This window comes from Colobus angolensis, unplaced genomic scaffold (genome assembly GCF_000951035.1).
Source record: "Colobus angolensis palliatus isolate OR3802 unplaced genomic scaffold, Cang.pa_1.0 Scaffold3, whole genome shotgun sequence".
Taxonomy (NCBI): Eukaryota; Metazoa; Chordata; class Mammalia; order Primates; family Cercopithecidae; genus Colobus; species Colobus angolensis.
In genome coordinates this window covers 23603604-23621832 of record NW_012116265.1, presented here as the reverse complement: position 1 = coordinate 23621832, position 18229 = coordinate 23603604, and the positions used below count along the sequence as shown (strand labels likewise).

Below are 18229 nucleotides of genomic sequence, written 5' to 3'. Positions count from 1 at the left end.
CCAGGTCCTCTACGTGGACCAGAAGGGTCTCTGTGTCCTGGTTTCTTTCTTTTCCAGTTTTACCTCTTTCACCCTTCCCTCTGGTTCTCTGCTCCAGCCTTGCAGGCGTGGCTTCCCAAACTTTCTCAAACAGTCCATTCGCCCTCGCCCACTCTCTTTCTCTGGGCTCTGCCTTGAAAACGTCTCAATTTCACCCAGATCAGTGATTCCTAAACATGAGTGATTTTACCAACACCCCACCACCCAGGGAATACTTGGAAATTTCCAGAGACATTTTTTGGCTGTCACAAGTGGCATGTAGTGAGAAGACGCTAGGGGAGCTGCTAAGCATCCTGCAAGGCTCAAGACATCCTCATGTAACAAAAAAATCATCTAGTCCAAAATGCCAATAGTGCTGAGGCTGAGAAATACCCAATCTTTAGATCCCAGCTAAAATACCACTTCTTCCAAGAAGGCCTCCCATTATACCTTAGATCAAGGTAAGGCCCCTCCTGCCTGGGTATGCTCCTTCTCTGCCTTTGTCCTTCATAGCACTTAACCCACATGTGAATATTTGAGATAATATGACCTCTGCCCTCCCTGCCCATCTCTTAGCCCCAGGTGGGTGGGGGGGATGTCAGCTCATCACCTGATCCCACTGCCCCACCCAGTGCCCAGCAGTTAGGCATGAATTTGTGCTTGTTAGCTTTGGAACACAGCAGAAGGGAGTTTCCACAGATGACCTCTCTTTCTCCCCAGGGGCTGTGTGGGTTTCCAGTGGCTTCAAATGCAGCCCCATAGACACCCCAGAGGTCAAGTGCACAGTCTTGGAAGCCTGACAGAAGTGGGCTGATATCCTAATTCTCCCACCTTCCAGCTGGGTGACCTTCAGCAAGTTACTTCATTTCTCTGGAACTCAGTTTCATCATCTATAAAAGAAGGATAAAAATAGAAGCTGTTTCATGGAGTTGATGTGAGGATTAAAAGACATAGTGTGTGTGAAGTATTTAGCACCTCTGACACCAGAGAAGGGATTAACAACCATGAGGAGAACACACTGTGGGGTGATACCACTTATCCTGAGGTCCACTGCAACCCCAGGTCCTGGCTAATGGCTACAGGGACGGGGAAGGAGCAATCAGGAGGCAGCCAGTCCACCTCTTCTTAACTTCCTCAGCCCTCACATGTGCCTGCTGTCATGCCATCTTACCTATCCCGTGGGCTTATCAGATGTACCAGTAGCCACCCACCCACAGCAGAGAGGTGCCTAAAAATCACCTGCAGGTAGCGCTGGGGCCAGCCTCCAGCCTGGCTCTCACCCCCTCTGCCCCTGGATTCCCTTAAGAGTCCTGGCCTGGGCCGGGTGCAGTGGCTTATGCCTATAATCCCAGCACTTTGGGAGGCTAAGGCAGGCAGATCACCAGAGGTCAGGAGTTCGAGACCAGCCTGACCAATATGGTGAACCCCGTCTCTACTAAAACTATAAAAATTAGCTAGGCATGGTGGCGGGCACCTGTAGTAGTCCCAGCTACTTCGGAGGCCGAGACAGGAGACTTGCTTGAACCCAGGAGGCAGAGGCTGCAGTGAGCAGAGATCGCACCACTGCACTCCAGCCTAGGCGATGGAGTATGACTCCATTTAAAAAAAAAAAAAAAGAGTCCTGGCCTGGCATCCCAACTTCTTAGCCAGATTCCACCTCTTGGCCCAGCCATTTCTCCATCTTTCTGGGCCCTGCCTGTCGTGTCAGCTGAGGCTTCACACCCTATAACCAGCCTAGCCCTGCCTCCCTCCAGGTCTGAATCCTGGTCCACAACTAGGTATGCCAGTTCCCACCGGATCTGCAGGGGAACTAGAAATGCTTTTACCAAATAAGTGCCAGAAATTGATTGCTGTGGTTCCTTTGACCCTTTGTGGGAGTGGGGAGCCTTCCCCATTTCCAGGCCTCTTTGCTTCCCCTCCCCCTGTCACCACCATTTTATGCATTCAAAAACTGTTTAAAAAAAAAAAAGGAAAAAAACAAAACAAAGGTCCTTTTCCTAGACTGCCAGGGTCAGCAAACAGAAGTGTCTGTTTGAAGAGGGAGGGCTGGACAGGAAGAGGGCTGCTGGGCCTGGTCAGAGAGGACATCAGGCAGGGAGTGTGGAAGCTGTGGACAGGACAGCTTTTAGCTCTGGGAGCAGGTGCTGGAGCCAAGTCCACACAAGTAGCATTCACTGAGGTTCACATCCAGGAAACTTTGTACAGAAACCCCCCTCTCTCTCTGTACAGCCGTATAAGCACCAGCACAGGCTCCAACAACATGGGGGTGAGGAAGGGAACAGAAGGGCCTAAGACCCCACCATGGAGGGAGGAGAGGGGAGCGGGGCTTGTAGCATCAGCTGATCAGAAGGATCCCCTGGCGCACCAGAAGATTGTAGTCCTGGGTGAACAAGAGCTGCCCTCGGGGGGTTAGCAGCCTGTTGGCTTCTGTCGACTTGGCTTTCTGCCCTGCAGCCAGTGAAACCTGACAGGTCAGTTTCTAGATCTGAGCTGATTCTCTTTCACTTCCTGGTTCTCATACCTTCATCTTGAGAGTCTGTGTATTTCTCCTCATTCTGTGAAAGAATGGACTTTTTTGGTCCTAAATGCTCAAAGAAAAGTCTGGTCTCTTAAAAAATCTCAGCAATTCTGATACCTGAGAAGTTACTTAAGGGGTCAGAATGACTGAAGTTAGATCCCTGAAGATTGAAATCAATGACTTGTCTCTATCCTGAGGTGTCTTCTGTCAGTGTGGAAAAGTCTGGGCACAAAGAAGGAACAGAGCATCAGCATTCTCCCCCAGCCACCCAGCTGGGTTGTGAACAGAAGCACCAGTTTTGCCTCCTAAGTCTCTGTTTTTATGTGCTTTGAAGAAGCAGACAGGTGCCTTTTTCCTGTCTCTTTTTTTGTAATCCCTCCAAATATACAACATTCTTTGCCTTTGGTCAATGCCTACTAGATATTTGAGTGGTTAAATGGAGGTGAGGTGGCTCAGCAGGGTTGGGATTAGAGGGAGGTGCCTAGGGCACAAAATTTCAGTCATTCTTCAAGGCTATTTAGTCATCCTCCAGGCGTGTCATCACCCTAGTCCCAGCCCTGTGGCTCCCTGTGGCTCAGAGATGGTAAGAGAAAGTTTCAAAGGGACACGGTTTACTCAAAGATGGCTGTTTGTGGGACGGGGAGGGCTCTCTACCATAAGACCTGCCTGCCATAGCTTCCTCTTGCCTGGGAAACCTAGGTCTCTCATGTCCAGACATGTGCCCTGTATGAGCTGGTCACTAGCCTACTAGAAAGCCCCTTTTCTCAGGAACTGCAGAGACAAATATATATGAAAGGGAACTTGAGGGAAGTCAGAGGCAGATGTTACTGGTACAAGGCTAAAAAGAATTCTAAGAATGTTAACTAACATTTTTTTCATGCTTGCTATGTGCCAAACCCACGTTAAGTACTTTATGGCCATTATTTTACATAATCCCTCCAACAACTAGATTAGGAAGGACTTGGATTCTGGAGCCAGACAGCTTCGGTTTAAATCCCATCTTTGCCTCTTTCACGTTGTGTGACCTTGGGAAATTTCTTGAGCTCTCTGGGCCTCAACTTCCTCACCTGTAAAACTGAAACAATAATAGCACCCATATCAGTGTATTCTGAGGATTGTATCAGTAATACATGTAAAACAATGAGACCAGCATCTCTACAAGGTAAGCACTCAACAAATATTGGCCATGATGGTGATGATGACGACGAAGATGATGATGAAGATGATGATGATTGCCTCTGGTAGCTTATTCCTAAGGCTGCCCATAACAAAGTCCCACAAACTGGGTGACTTGAGATAACCGAAATGCATGGTCTCACAGTTCCAGGGGCTAGGAGTCCAAGATCAAGGTGCTGGTGGGTTGTTATTCTGAGGGATGTGAGGAAGAATCTGTTCCATGCCTCTCTGCAAGGTTCTGGTAGCCTCAGGCATTCCTTGGCTTATGGATGGCTATCTTCTCCCCATGTTTTATCACATCGTCTTTCCTCTGTGTGTCTGTCTTTATGTTCATATTTCCCCTTTTTTTTTTTTTTTTTTTGAGACAGAGTCTTGCTCTGTCGCCCGGGCTGGAGTGCAGTGGCCGGATCTCAGCTCACTGCAAGCTCCGCCTCCCGGGTTTATGCCATTCTCCTGCCTCAGCCTCCAGAGTAGCTGGGACTACAGGCGCCCGCCACCTCGCCCGGCTAGTTTTTTTTGTATTTTTTTAGTAGAGACAGGGTTTCACCGTGTTAGCCAGGATGGTCTCGATCTCCTGACCTCATGATCCGCCCGTCTCGGCCTCCCAAAGTGCTGGGATTACAGGCTTGAGCCACCGCGCCCGGCCTATTTCCCCTTTTTATAAGGACACCAGTCAACTGGATTAGGCCCTACTCTAATGACCTCAGCTTGATCACCTCTGTGAAGATCCTGTCTCCAAATAAGGTCACATTCTTGGGTACTGCAGGTTAGGACTTCAACATACCTTTTCACGGTGGAAGGGTGGGCATCATTCAACCTGTAACAGAAAGTTAAGTGACTTGCTCAAGGCTTGTTAACATGGCTTGTTAGTGATGAAACTAACAAGGTCGGGGAGCCTAGGATTATTGGAAGACAAATCCCATGACATAAACCCCAGTAGAAAACCCCAACCCTGCTAAACCTCTGGAGAGAGGGAACTCGAGGGAGACATGCAGAGCCGGCCGCTGTTGTGCTGATGGCATTTTCCCTCCCTTCCTCCATAGCCTGCCTGCTCCAGGCTGAGCTGGTAAACTATGAACGAGTCAAGGAATATTGCCTCAAAGTCTTGAAGAAGGAAGGGGAGAACTTCAAGGCCCTTTACCGGTCTGGTGTGGCCTTCTACCACCTCGGGGACTATGACAAAGCACTCTACTACCTGAAAGAAGCAAGGACCCAACAACCAACAGGTAAGGCGGAAATAGCCGTTTTCTGACTTCCTCCCCGCTCTGGTGGCTCCTGGGACCTTCTCATTGCAGCAGTTTTCTTGGCTAGGAGGGCCAGGCAGGGGCAGAGATGGCAAAATTAGGGATCAGATATATGATAAGACATAAGTAAGAGGAGTACACAGCCCATGCATTTGCCTAGGGTTTGAGTTCCAGGGAGCACGGGCACCTCTTCTCTTCAAATAGAGTAGAGAATTCCTCATCTTTTTCAACTCGGAATCCAGCTCTCTTCACTTATTCAACAAATACATATTGAATTCATACTATGTGCCAAGATTTGTGCTGAGCACCAAGGGAATAGATGAAAAGACATGGTCCCTACCCATGAGGAGCTCACGTCTGGTTGATGACACAGAATACAAACAGGCAAATTTGGTGCTAAGCCCAGCACCTTTCAGGAAGCATACTCTGACTCCAGTCAGATCCTATTCCTTAGGACCTGTGTTATCTATACCATTCACTTAGATCATATCCACCAGTCATTCATTCATTCATTCCACAGATATTTATTGAGGGGGTACAATGTTGCTAGGTATAGAGTAGTGAACAAAGAAAGTTGTTGCCTTCAAAGAGCTTATATTATAATGGCTCACTGTCTATTGTAAGTGGGAAAAAAAGTGTGGAGAGGGGACAGAACCCAGGGAGGGACTCTCCACCAAGGGATGACTGGAAGTCAACTGGTAAACAAGCAAACAGACAGTAAAAAAATGACCTATTTAGTAGTAATAAATGCTGTGAAGAAAATAAGCAGAATAAAGAGATCAAGAGTAAACGGAGGGCTGGGTGTGGTGGCTTATGTCTGTAATTCCAGCACTTTGGGAACCTGAGGCAGGTGGATCGCTTGAGCTCCAAAGTTCAAGACCAGTCTGACCAACATGATGAAACCCTATCTCTACTAAAAATACAAAAATTAACTGGATGTGGTGGTGGCCACCTGTAATCCCAACTACTTGGGAGGCTGAGGCAGAAGGATAACCTGAGCCTGGAAGGCAGAGGCTACAGTGAGCCAAGATGGCACCACTGTACTCCAGCCTGGGTGACAGCAAGACCCTGTCTAAAAAAAAAAAAAAAAAAAAAAAGAGTAAGGCCAGGTGCGGTGGCTCACGCCTGTAATCCCCAGCACTTTGGGAGGCCGAGGTGGGTGGATCAGGAGGTCAGGAGATTGAGACCATCCTGGCTAACATGGTGAAATCCTGTCTCTACTAAAAATGCAAAAAATTAGCTGGGCATGGTGGCACGCGCCTGTGGTCCCAGCTACTCAGGAGTCTAAGGCAGAAGAATCACTTGAACCCAGGAGGCGGAGGTTGCAGTGAGCCGAGATCATGCCACTTCACTCCAGCCTGGGTGACAGAGTGAGACTCTGTCTCAGAAAAAAAAAGAGTAAAGGTGGGGAGCTATTTTAGACCAAGTGGTCAGAAAGAGCCTCTCTGAGGAAGTAACATTTAAACAGCAACCTTGACTAGATGTTGCTATTGTTGTTTATATGATTAAGTTTTCTTTTTTTCAGACAGAGTCTCGCTCTGTGACCCAGGCTGGAGTGCAGTGGTATGATCTCAGCTCACTACAACCTCCACCTCTTGGGCTCAAATGATCCTCCCACCTCAGCCTCCCCAGTAGCTGGGACTGCAAGCATGCACCACCATGCCTGGCTAATGTTTTTTATTTTTTGTATAGATGAAGTCTTGCTATGTTGCCAGGGCTGGTCTTGAACTCCTGGGCTCAAGCAATCCTTCTGCCTCGGCCTCCTAAAGTGCTGGGATTATAGGCATGAACTACCACACCCAGCCTTTTTTTTTTTTTTTTTTTTAAATACAATCCTCCTTTCAAAAGTTTTTAAAGAACTTTAGGATCAATTTACAAACGTCCAAATGTATACTTTTTAAATCTTTTTAAAGAACACCTTGTTGTTGATTTATTTTCTGTATATAAATTGTGTTCCACCAACTGTAAGCAGCTTGAAGACTAAGCACTGGACTCATTCAACAGAATTTTCTGGAGCACTGCTATCTGCCAGCACTGTTCTGGAGGGATACGCCTGGCATTTTTTAGCATGATATAGTATTCATTTCTACTTCCAGAAGTAACTATTCCAGGCACCCCGTCACTCTTATGTTCTGGTGTGTGTGGAACTTAGCAGTTGTTCCATGCCGTACCCTCCTCACTAATAACAGGAACTGGGAAGAAATGTCCCTGTTTTGGTGAGGTGGTCATCTGACCCTACTTATAAGGACAAAAACAAGACAATGAAGCAAAGTCATTTTAAACTCTTCAAGCTTAAAAAAAATTACATTAGACTAATATTTCTTGATCATTGTTTTAAGCACTTTTAGACTTACCTATTTTGGGCTTCAGAGCAATTTCATGAGGCAGGTATTACAGTCCTCAGGAGAGGCAGGCTTTGCAGCCAGACACACAATTTACTATGTGTCTCCTTGGGCATCTGACTTAATCTTTCAAGATCCCTATTCCATTTTGTCACAGTGAAGGGGAGGATACATACCTTGCGGGATTGTAGTGAGGATTACATGAGATCATGAAGGTTAGAAACCTGGCACAAGGTTGGCATTCAAAAATGGAGCTTGTTGGCTGGGCACGGTGGCTCGTGCCTGTCATCCCAGCACGTTGGGAGGCCAAGGTAGGCAGATCACCTGAAGTCAGTAGTTCAAGACCAGCCTGGCCAATATGATGAAACCCCGTCTCTACTAAAAATACAAGAATTAGCTGGGCACAGTGGCATGTGTCTGTAATCCCAGCTACTCATGAGGCTGAGGCAGGAGAATTGCTTGAACTTGAGAGGTGGAGATTGCAGCAAATCAAGACTGCGCCACTACACTCCAGCCTGGGCGACAGAGCGAGGCTCCATCTCAGAAAGAAAAAAAAAAAAAGTGGAGGTTGCTTCTTGCAGATGGGACAGGAGGCTCAGAGAAGGTGGCAACTTGCCTGATGTTAAACTCCAACTGGGGTCTCACTAAACTAACTGCACTGGCTGGCAAACCATTGGGATATGCTGCTACATAGAAAGAAGGAGAGAAATTCTCTCTCCTCTCCCACCCATCCTCTCTCATGTCCCCTGGGTCATCCCAACCTGTCCACGTTTGCTAAGGGAAGGCAGTGAAGGAGAGGGCCAACATCTAGTTGCCCTCTCAGCCACCATGGATAGGCAGAAGGGACCGTGGTTGGGTGAGCCTGGCCTGTTGGTTGTCTGCAGACACAGGCTTTGCTGATTCTGTGTAAATGTGATAGTTGCCCTCACCTGGTGTTCCCTAAGGTTTATTTCTCTCCTCACAGACACCAACGTGATTCGGTATATCCAGCTGACGGAGATGAAGCTCAGCCGATGCTCCCAGAGAGAGAAAGAAGCCATGTAACCAGTAAGCAGCTCCAGAGCTGCTCCCATGCCTGACCGGGGACTTCCAGACACCCCCTGGTGGAGAGCCCTGTCCTGGGTTCTGTCCCTTTCTCCCCACTTCTTCTGGCTCCCCGTTTTTCCTCCTGTTGCACCCCAACTCTTTGTCTCCTCCCAGTGTGAAAAGAAGGAGAGATGCAAATTTGGAATCTGGTAGGTCACCCAGACATTGGAGACATCCTCTCCTCTGGCAGGTCAGCGACTGAGAGGGGCCCGACTTCTGCTGGGACAGCTGGAGAGGAGTCTCACGGGCTGGGAGGCTGTTGTGGCTTTGACTTTGGCCAGTGCTTCTGACAGAGGCGGAGCCTGGCAGGTATACCATCCCACAGGCAGCAGGCACACAGCCCATGGGCTGGATCCTTCCACACCTTCCTGACAGACCAGAGCCAGAGCATCTCAAGGCAACTGTTCGAAATCCAGGGACGAGACAAACAGCAGAAGCACTGGTGAAGCCGACATAGAGACTGTGAATGTGTACACTGGAGTTCCCACCCCCAACCCCGACCAGTCACCTTAGCCCCTGCCTCCTTCCCCCACTCGTTGTCTCGGCTTGTGCTTTCTCCTCTCCCCGTCAGGGATCCGAGACTCTGCCAGGATTCACATGCCACTGAAGCCCACTCAGTGCCCTCTGGTGACCACACATACCATTCCCCCGGACTCCCACCCAGCAGGCAGCTGTGACCGCAGAAGGGCAGGATGAAGTGGGCCAAGGTTTGGGACAGGGTGACTGTGTAGGTGACAGGGAGGAAAAGATGATGACCAGGGGAAAGAGCATCATATAGACTAGGGGAATGAACTGTGGACTGATTCAGTGTAAATAAAAATAAATTAACAGGTAGTAGTTCTTGTCAGTTCTGTTGGAAGCAGCCCGCTCCCTCACTTTTGCTCCTTCCTCCAACCCTCAGTCAGAGCTACTTACAGCCAGGCAGGATGGGGCTTCCCCCGCAGGATGGGGCTTCCCCCAAAGCAATTGGCCATTTGTCCAGTGGCAGACAATGGTGGCTGCAGCCTTTGTGCTTTTAAGAGTGGGCTGGGATTGTGGAGACCGCCCAGGGGCTTGGCTTTGTCAGAACTTGTACAATCTTCTTTTGATGAAATTATCCGAACTCAATATCTAGCACATAGAATGTGTTCAACAAATACTTGTTGAATGAATAAATTATGACTGCAGACTGGTTCTCCTGCCTTAAACTAATTTCATCCCAGCCTAGTCTCCTGATGTCTGTGCTCATTATGCTAAGCCATGTTGCTTCCGTCAAACAAGAAAGATTTACTGAGGGCGTATTGTTTGCCCATCATTGTGCAATGTGCTGTGGGACATGGGATGTGTCTCCGTCTTCAAGGAAATGGAAGGGTTAAGAAATGCATATGAGATTATTACCAATGACACCTTTAATTTATATAATGCTTTAAAATTATCAGAGCACTTTCATGTATTTTTCGTGTGACTAGTGAAAAAGACAGTGTTGTACAAAATTAAAATATATACAGATGCAATAATGTGAATAGTTAGGATTTATTAAATGCATTATCTTCAGATCTTTACATATATAATCTCATTTCTTTCATGCAGTTACTCTGGGATACTGTTCCCATTTGATGGGTAAGAATATTGAAAACCAGAAAAAGTAATTATCCCAAGGTTGCATGGCCTTTAGTGGCATAGCTAGGATTTGAACCAGACCTGCCTGACTCCAGAGCTCTGGCTGGTATCTATGCTATACTTAGTTGCCTCTCTATAAGTATAATATTGGGCAATTATAACCATTTGAGAATAGGACTATATGTATTAACCTGAAAAGTGTTCATGATGTCAGTGATGGTACATGGCCTTCTCATGTATTTACTCAAGGGCCCAAAAAGACCAGAGGCCAGAATCCCTAGTGGTCAGAGCAGTGACAGGTCAGAAAAAGGCAGCTGAGGTCCAATAGTTATGTCTATGTATTGCTCATTCTACTTACTGATGGAGCCAGCATGTATCCCAACAACTCCTCTAGCACTCATCACCCATCCCCAGCATTGGGAAAGGGTCACAACTGAGACCGAAAGGAAACACAAAGTTAAATATGGGTTAATTATATAAGCAGATGCCCCACCACAGCAGAATTCAATCACAGCTGAGGGGCCCAGAAGAGAGCAGCGTAAGTTATATTCACATAGTTCCCCAAAGGCTTTCAATGGGGGCTATGGGAAGGTGCTGGAAATATTGAGGGCCCTGCCATTACTCACCTAGAGCTCACTCTCTGGAGAAGAGGAAAAGGAAGAAGCTGTTTCAGCTGCCACATTCTCCCCAATCCCTACTATATTAGGCTGTCTTTCCTCTTCCTCCCCTTGGCTTTATATGACCCTAACCCAAAACTACCCTATGGCCCCACATGGGCATGTGTTCAAACCCCTCGACCCCCACCCCCATTCCCAAGCCTCCAACTTAGAACGTTTGTGATTTGGCAGATAGTTTGTTAGGATCTGAAGGATGAAGAGAAGGGCAGAGGTCACCCGGAGAACTAGTTCAAACTGCCAGGTCTTACTTTGGTCTTTATGCATCAGGAAGGACTCCGAGTAATTATTCCCCATGCAGAGACAGGAGAGAGGTCTTGTTTACATGAGTGTGCTGGGGCAGGGCTGGACAGTTGGGGATACGATTGTAGCCATCCCATATAGAAAGATCAAAAACCAGAATGAAATGAGGACAGCCTCTCAGAACCTCATAGAACAAGTGTCCAGGTCATCTGCTTGTTTGGTAACTTAGATATACGGGCTTATTGGAACTCCATTCACTGTGACCCGAAGTTAAATAATCCCAAAGAAAAAAAGCTACCTGGGGTATTGGTTGATGTTTGGGGTGATAGGGCTGAATTTTCTGTGCATTTGTCCAACGAAGGCTTTAGAGCACAAAACCAGGTTCATTCTCCCTACCAAATCTTCAGCTTCCTTCTCCTCATCCCTCCCCAAAACAAGAACTGTGATTTAATTCCATACTTTGTGGATGTCACTGCTGACCTATATAACTGGAGTACTAATCATGCATCTGACCTGCATTGTCATCCCCTGCCTGGACTTTTGCGATGGACTCTTTGGGGGAAGAACTAATGCTTTTTAATTATTGTGAAAGCATCATGTGTGTATTGTAGAAGTTTTAGGGAAAAAAGGACAAAATCCAATCCATAAGCTTACCACCCAAGACAAATGTGTATTCTTTTGAATATACCTTTTAGTTCTTTTTGGTGTAAATGTACACATGCACACGCACAGTTTTGGGTTTTTTTAAACAAAAACTGGATCACACTGAATATACTCTTTAATAACTTTTCAAATGTGTATTTATATTTTAGAATATGTAATACATACACAGACACAAGATTCAAAAAGTACAAACTGCTCTGTAGTCGGAAGTAAATCTCCCTACCCTGTCTGCCAGCATCTAGTTTCCCTCTAATTTATTTTACATCCTTCTGGAGATGCTTACACATTGTCAAACATATGTATATATTCTTTTATCGCATACAAATGGCAGCATATTGGACACTTTTTGTTTTTTGCTCCTTCTGTTCCTTCACTTAATAATATCATGAACATTTTCTGCATATCAAACTTTCTCAACAGCATCTTCATTATATGGATGGACCCTTTTTTTATCATCAGTCCCCAAATAGTGATTATTTCATTTGTTCCCAATCTTTATTGTAAATAGTGTTGCAGCTGACATTCTTGTAGCTAAATTTTGCACATGTCTATAACTATTTCCTTAGGATAAACTCCAAGAAGAGACTTGCTTGGCTATTTTTAAGAATTTTGATACATGTTGCCGACCACCCTCCAGAAAGTTTGTACCAAAACACTCTCCTATTTGGAGTCTAGAGAGTACCCTGTTTCCTGCACCCTAACACTAGGTATCATCACTTATCAAATCTTTACCAATTTGATAGCTGGGATAATAGTATGTCAGTGTTATTTTAACTTTCTTTGATTCTTCGCGAATAACATTTTCATATGCTTATTGACCATTTGTACTTCTTCCTTTGTGAATTTTCTATTTATTTGATATTGGTATGTTTATTATCAATTTGTAATTTTATTAAGAATATTATTTTTGTCAAGAAATGCTGCAAATATGCTTTCCAAGTGCTTTGCTTTCAAATTTTGTTTATGGTGCTTTTTGACATACATAAATTCTTAATTCTGCAATTAATTGGTTCCTCTGTTGCCGGCTTCTGTCTACAGTTCATTCTCTTATTTCTATCAGAGTGACCCTTCCAAAACACAATTTGACCATGTCACTCCACAACTTCAGCATTTTGGGAGGCCAAGGTGGGTGGGTCATGAGCTCAGGAGTTCAAAGCCAGCCTGGCCAAGATGGTGAAAACCCATGTCTTCTAAAAAATACAAAAAAATTAGCTGGGTGCAGTGGCAGGCACCTATAATCCCAGCTACTCAGGAGGCTAAAGCAGGAGGATCACTTGAACCTGGGCGTCAGAGGTTGCAGTGAGCCGAGATGGCGCCAGTCCACTCTAGCCTGGGTGACAGAGTGAGACTCTGTCTCAAGAAAAAAATACAATAAAATCTTTAATGGCGCCTCGTCACTTTTAGGATAAAGGCCAAATGCCTTAACAACACACACGGTCTTTCATATTTTGTCTCCACTGATCTTTCCAGGCTCCCTTCCTGGTCCTCTTCCCAAAGTATCCTACATTCCACTGCTGCACAGCATCTTGTGCTGCCCTGAACCATTGCACTGGGTCTCTGGACCTTCCCACGCTGTTGCTTCCCTCTGCCTCACTGGCTATTCCTTAGCCCTTCAGTCCTCTGCCTTGCTAGCTCGTATAGGCCTTGACTCCCGATTACTGCTAGAAAGCCTTCTTTGGTCCTTTAGTCTGAATTCTTAAAGCCACACAAGCCTACCTCAGCCTAGCTTTTGCTACAACAAATTGTAGTTTCTAGTTTACATTCATCTCCCGCACACCCTGGGTGTTCCTCAAGACAGGCACTGTGTTATATTCATCTTTGCAGTCAGAATGTCGAGCACCATGCCTGGCACATTGTAGGTACTCAGAAAACGTTGAGCATTGAGCCTGGAATGAATGAATAATGGGTTCAGTGGCAAATGTTACTTGAGGTAAATGCAGGTCTGGACTAGATCTGTGCTTCTGAGAAATGATGTCCTGAGAGACTTGGGTCAGAAGAGAAGCCATATGCTCCAGCCCTGTGCTTTCCAAAATATCAGAATCACTTGGAAAAGCTTTTTAAAAATACATAATCTCAGACTCTACCTTAGACCCATTGAATCAGTTTCACAGGGATAATGTTCAGGATAGTTTTTTGAACGCCATGAGGTAACTAGCCAGGTTAAGGGGCCACCGCTGAGGCCCAGCAAACTTTAGAGCACACCGCTCCACCATTTCAAACCACGTGACATTTTACAGTGGATAGATGGAGTTTTGTTTGAATACCAGCTTTAACATCTGCTAGTTGTGTGACCCTGGCGCAGTCGTCTAACTTTTCTGACCCTCATTTTCCTCACCCATACATGGGGTGAATGTTTTGTTTTGTTTTTCGAGACAGAGTCTTGCTCTGTCGCTCAGGTTGGAGTGCTGTGGAGTGATCTCAGCTCACTGCAACCTCCGCCTCCCAGGTTCAAGCAATTCTCCTGCCTCAGCCTCCTGAGTAGCTGGGATTACAGGCACACACCACCACGCCCGGGTAATTTTTGTATCTTTAGTAGAGACGGGCTTTCACCATGTTGGCCAGGCTGGGGGAAATGTTTTATCCCTTAAAAGGGTGTTGGGAGGACTAAGAAATAAGTATGTCCCAGCTCAGTGGCTGGCACAGAATAAGCACAGAAAAAACATGTATTTCCTTCCCCCACCCTCCCTGGCCTCAGTTTCCTTGTTTATAGTGTGGCTGCTAATACTTGCACGTTCACCTTCCATATTCCCCCTCTCTGCACTGTAGAAGGAAGGAAACCTTCCAACAGGCCCTTAGGTGACTCTCTGCTCAAACAGGACAAGTACTTGGAGGTGGGGAGTAGAAAGACAGAGGAAGCTCCATGCTCCAACCCATGCCTCTCCAGGCTTCAAAGAGACTCCACAGCAATCAGTTGGAATAATTCTGATGGTTCTCGGAATCAGCTGTCTTCCAGTCACATCCAACGATTAACTCAGTTTTCTTCCTGACAGTCCACCAGAAGCCAGCAGCCTCTAAGCTGCAAGGAGATGGCCATTGCCAGGAAGTAGAATGGCCATTGCCCACTCCCCTTCCAATGCCCTTGGTATCCTCATCACATGCCTCAGGGCAGGAAAGACAAGACTGTCCGTGAGGTCAAATAGCTGGTCTGCAGCTGCTTTAAGATGCCCCACGCCCTGGTCCCAATGCCAGCACTCTCTCTCCACAGCAGCCCAGGGCGGGCAGTGGAGGCAGGGAAAATGCATTCAGTCCCTCAGGCGTGGCATAGTTCAAATTACCAAGTCAGCATGAAAAGTCCCACTCTAAATGGACTGAAATTGGATTCTATTAAAAACCACATTCAGCGAGGTCCTTGACTATTAATATTCGCTAAGACATGGAGGAGGGGAAGGCGGTGGAGGCCCCTGAGAAAGGCTGGGCATCTCAGCTGCTCCGTTGAGTTGCCTGTCTGAAAGGGAGCCTACATTTGACCCCTAGACGTGCCTTGTTTCGCAAGTCTCACAGAGTACTAGGGCTGGACAGAAGCTTGAAGCTCAGTAGTTCAACCCTCTTTTCTTTCAGATGAGAGATCAAGTCCAGAGATGATTAAGAGTTTTATTCAAGGTCACGCAGATATTAAGTAGCAAATCTGAACTGGAACTCAGGTCAGTTTCCTGACAACAAACAATACTCTTTCCACTGAACCAAAGTACGCTTCCAAAATATATATACACATATATATCTGTGTGTGTGTGTGTGTGTGTATATATATATATATATGCTGTGAAATTGTTCTCTTCTGAAGGAAGAAGGAGCATAGTACTAATTTTTTCACTCCTGCACTCAGTACTTATTCCAATCACTTCATTAGGTGGTTCATTGGTAACAAGGTGTTGTCTCTGCTTGAGGGGCTTACAGTGTATAGGGAAGAAAAAAAAGTAAATGCGCAGTGTCAGTTCTGTGCAGGAAATGTTCTAGAAAACATCGTGGAGGCTCAGTGCCATGGCTCACGCCTGTAATCCCAGCACTTTAGGAGGATGAGGCAGACGGATCGCTTGAGCCCAGGAGTTCAAGACTAGCCTGGGTAACGTGGCAAAACCCTGTCGTTATAAAAAAATTAGCCAGGCATGATGGTGCATGCCTGTAGTCCCAGCTACCTGGGAGGCTGAGGTAGGAGGATCACATGAGCCCAGGAGGCAGAGGTTGCAGTGAGCCAAGATTGCACCATTACACTCCAGCCTAAGCAACAGAGCAAGACCCTGTCTCAAAAAACAAAACAAAACAAAACAAAACAAAAATCATGGGAACACATAGAAGAGAGAATCTATACCAACTCCAGAAGATCCAGGAAGAATTTCTTGAGGGGAGCCAATTGGGTAGGGCAGGAGCAATAAGAGATGAGTAAGCTTCAGACTGGTACCTACGGCAATACTCTAGTACTCCTTTTCCTGCATATAATGTGAAAAGATTTGAGAGAAACATCACGTGAACTGTCTTCTTGCTTTTTTTCTGTTTTTTCATGCCTGGGCTCAAGCAATGTCACTTTTACTACCTTTGGAAGCCCAAACGGCAGAGAAATCACAGAAGACCCTGGAGGTTACATCTGATTAAAGCCCCTCCACATAGAGTAGGAACAAGCAGCTAGGCGTGTTTTCTCTAAGTGCAGTCAGAACCCTACAAGATTTGTGATTTCTATAACAGGGAAAATTCTAGACCAAGTTTAGCTCACACATGTAGCTCCAGGGGCATAGTGTTATGAGTACCTTGAATATATCCCATTATTTTATGTTCCTTTGTTTTCTCTAATCTCAGCCTTTTTATTCTAGAGCAGTGCTGCCCATTAGAAATGTAATGTGAACCACTTATATAATTTTAGTTTTTCTAACAGTTACTTCAAAGAAATACAGAATATTTCTTTTTTTTTTTTGAGATGGAGTCTCGCTCTGTCGCCCAGGCTGGAGTGCAGTGGCACAATCTTGGCTCACTGCGTGCTCCTCCTTCCGGGTTCACGCCATTCTCCTGCCTCAGCCTCCCGAGTAGCTGGGACTACAGGTGCCCGCCACCACGCCCTGCTAATTTTTTGTATTTTTAGTAGAGATGGGATTTCACCGTATTAGCCAGGGTGTTCTCAATCTCCTGACCTCGTGATCCATCCACCTCAGCCTCCCAAAGTACTGGGATTACAGGTGTAAGTCACTGCACCTGGCCAGAAAACTTCTTTCAGTAATACATTCTACATGAAAATAAAACTATGGAAACAACCCAAAAGAACAAAATATTCAGGAATAAGCCAGGCATGGTGGTGCATTCCTGTAGCCCTAGCTACTTGGGAGGCTGAGGCAGGAACATCCCTTGAGCCTAGGAGTTCAAGGCTGTGGTGAGCTATGATCACACCACTGTACTCCAACCTGGGCAACAGAGCGAGACCCTGTCTCTTTAAAATAAAATTTTAAAAAGGATAAAATACTCAGGAATAGGCCAGGTGTGGTGGCTCACGCCTGTAATACCAGCACTTTGGGAGGCTGAGGTGGGTGGATCATCTGAGGTCAGGAGTTCAAGACCAGCCTGACCAATATATAATGAAACCCCATCTCTACTAAAAAATACAAAAATTATCTGGGCATGGTGGCACATTCCTGTAGTCCAAGACAGTTGGGAAGCTGAGGCAGGAGAATCGCCTGAAACTGGGAGGTGAAGGTTGCTGTGAGCTGAGATAGCACCACTGCACTCCAGCCTGGGTGACAGAGCAAGACTCTGTCTCTCAAAACCCAACCAAACAAAAAAATCTCAGAAATAAATAGCAAAAGAAGTTCAAAACTATTACTCTGAAGACTACAAAAGATTGTTGGATGAAATTAAAGGAACCTAAATTAAATGGAAAGATATCCCATGTTTATGAATTGAAAGATTTAATATTGTTAAGATAGCAATACTCCTCAACTGATCTACAGATTCAACATAGTATCTATAAAATTCCAGCTGATTTCATTGCAGAAAATGATAAACTGATCCTAAACTTCATATGGAAATTCAAGAGACTCAGAATAGCCCAAATAATATGGAAAAAGAACAAAGTAGGAGGACCCTCTCTCCCTGATTTCAAAACTTACGACAAAGTTACAGTAATCCAGATAATGTGGCACTGGCACAAAGACAGACGACAAATAGATCAATGGAATAGAAATGAGAACCCAGAAATAAACCCTGGAATTTATGGTAAATTGATTTTCTACAGGGGTACCAAGATAGTTCAATGGAGAAAAAAGAGTATTTTCAACAAACGGTGCTGGGACAACTGAGTAGCTGCAGGCCAAAGAATGAAGTTAGGCCCCTACCTCTCTCTATAAAAATTTACTCAAAATGGATCAAAGACCTAAATGTAAAAGCTAAAATTATAGAATTTTTAGATGAAAGCATAGGTATAAACCTTGATGACCTTGGATTGATGGTTTCTTAGATATGACACTAAAAGCACAAACCACAAAAGAACAAGTAGATAAACTAGACCTTCTATCTATTAAAATTAAAAATAATTGTGCTTCAAAGGACACCATCATGAAATGGCCACCCACAGAATGAGAGAAAATGTGTGTAATCCTATATCCGATAAGGAACTTGTGTCTAGAATATATGAAGGACTATTACAACTCAATAATAAAAAGATAATCCAATTTTTAAATGAGCAAAGGA

At 45.5% G+C, this 18229-nt stretch overlaps 1 protein-coding gene across 1 annotated transcript in view; it reads left to right on the top strand.

Annotated features, from left to right (window-relative positions):
- The window catches only part of TTC9 (tetratricopeptide repeat domain 9), a gene marked incomplete at its 5' end in the record, with an annotated part of 32153 nt that extends 22228 nt beyond the window's left edge, over positions 1 to 9925 (top strand). Inside the window, 2 exons of the mRNA XM_011949819.1 lie at positions 4756 to 4938; positions 8263 to 9925. Coding sequence (XP_011805209.1) covers positions 4756 to 4938; positions 8263 to 8342 — 263 coding nt within the window. The remainder of the gene's footprint in view (positions 1 to 4755; positions 4939 to 8262) is intronic.
- Between the last annotated feature and the right edge of the window lie 8304 nt (positions 9926 to 18229).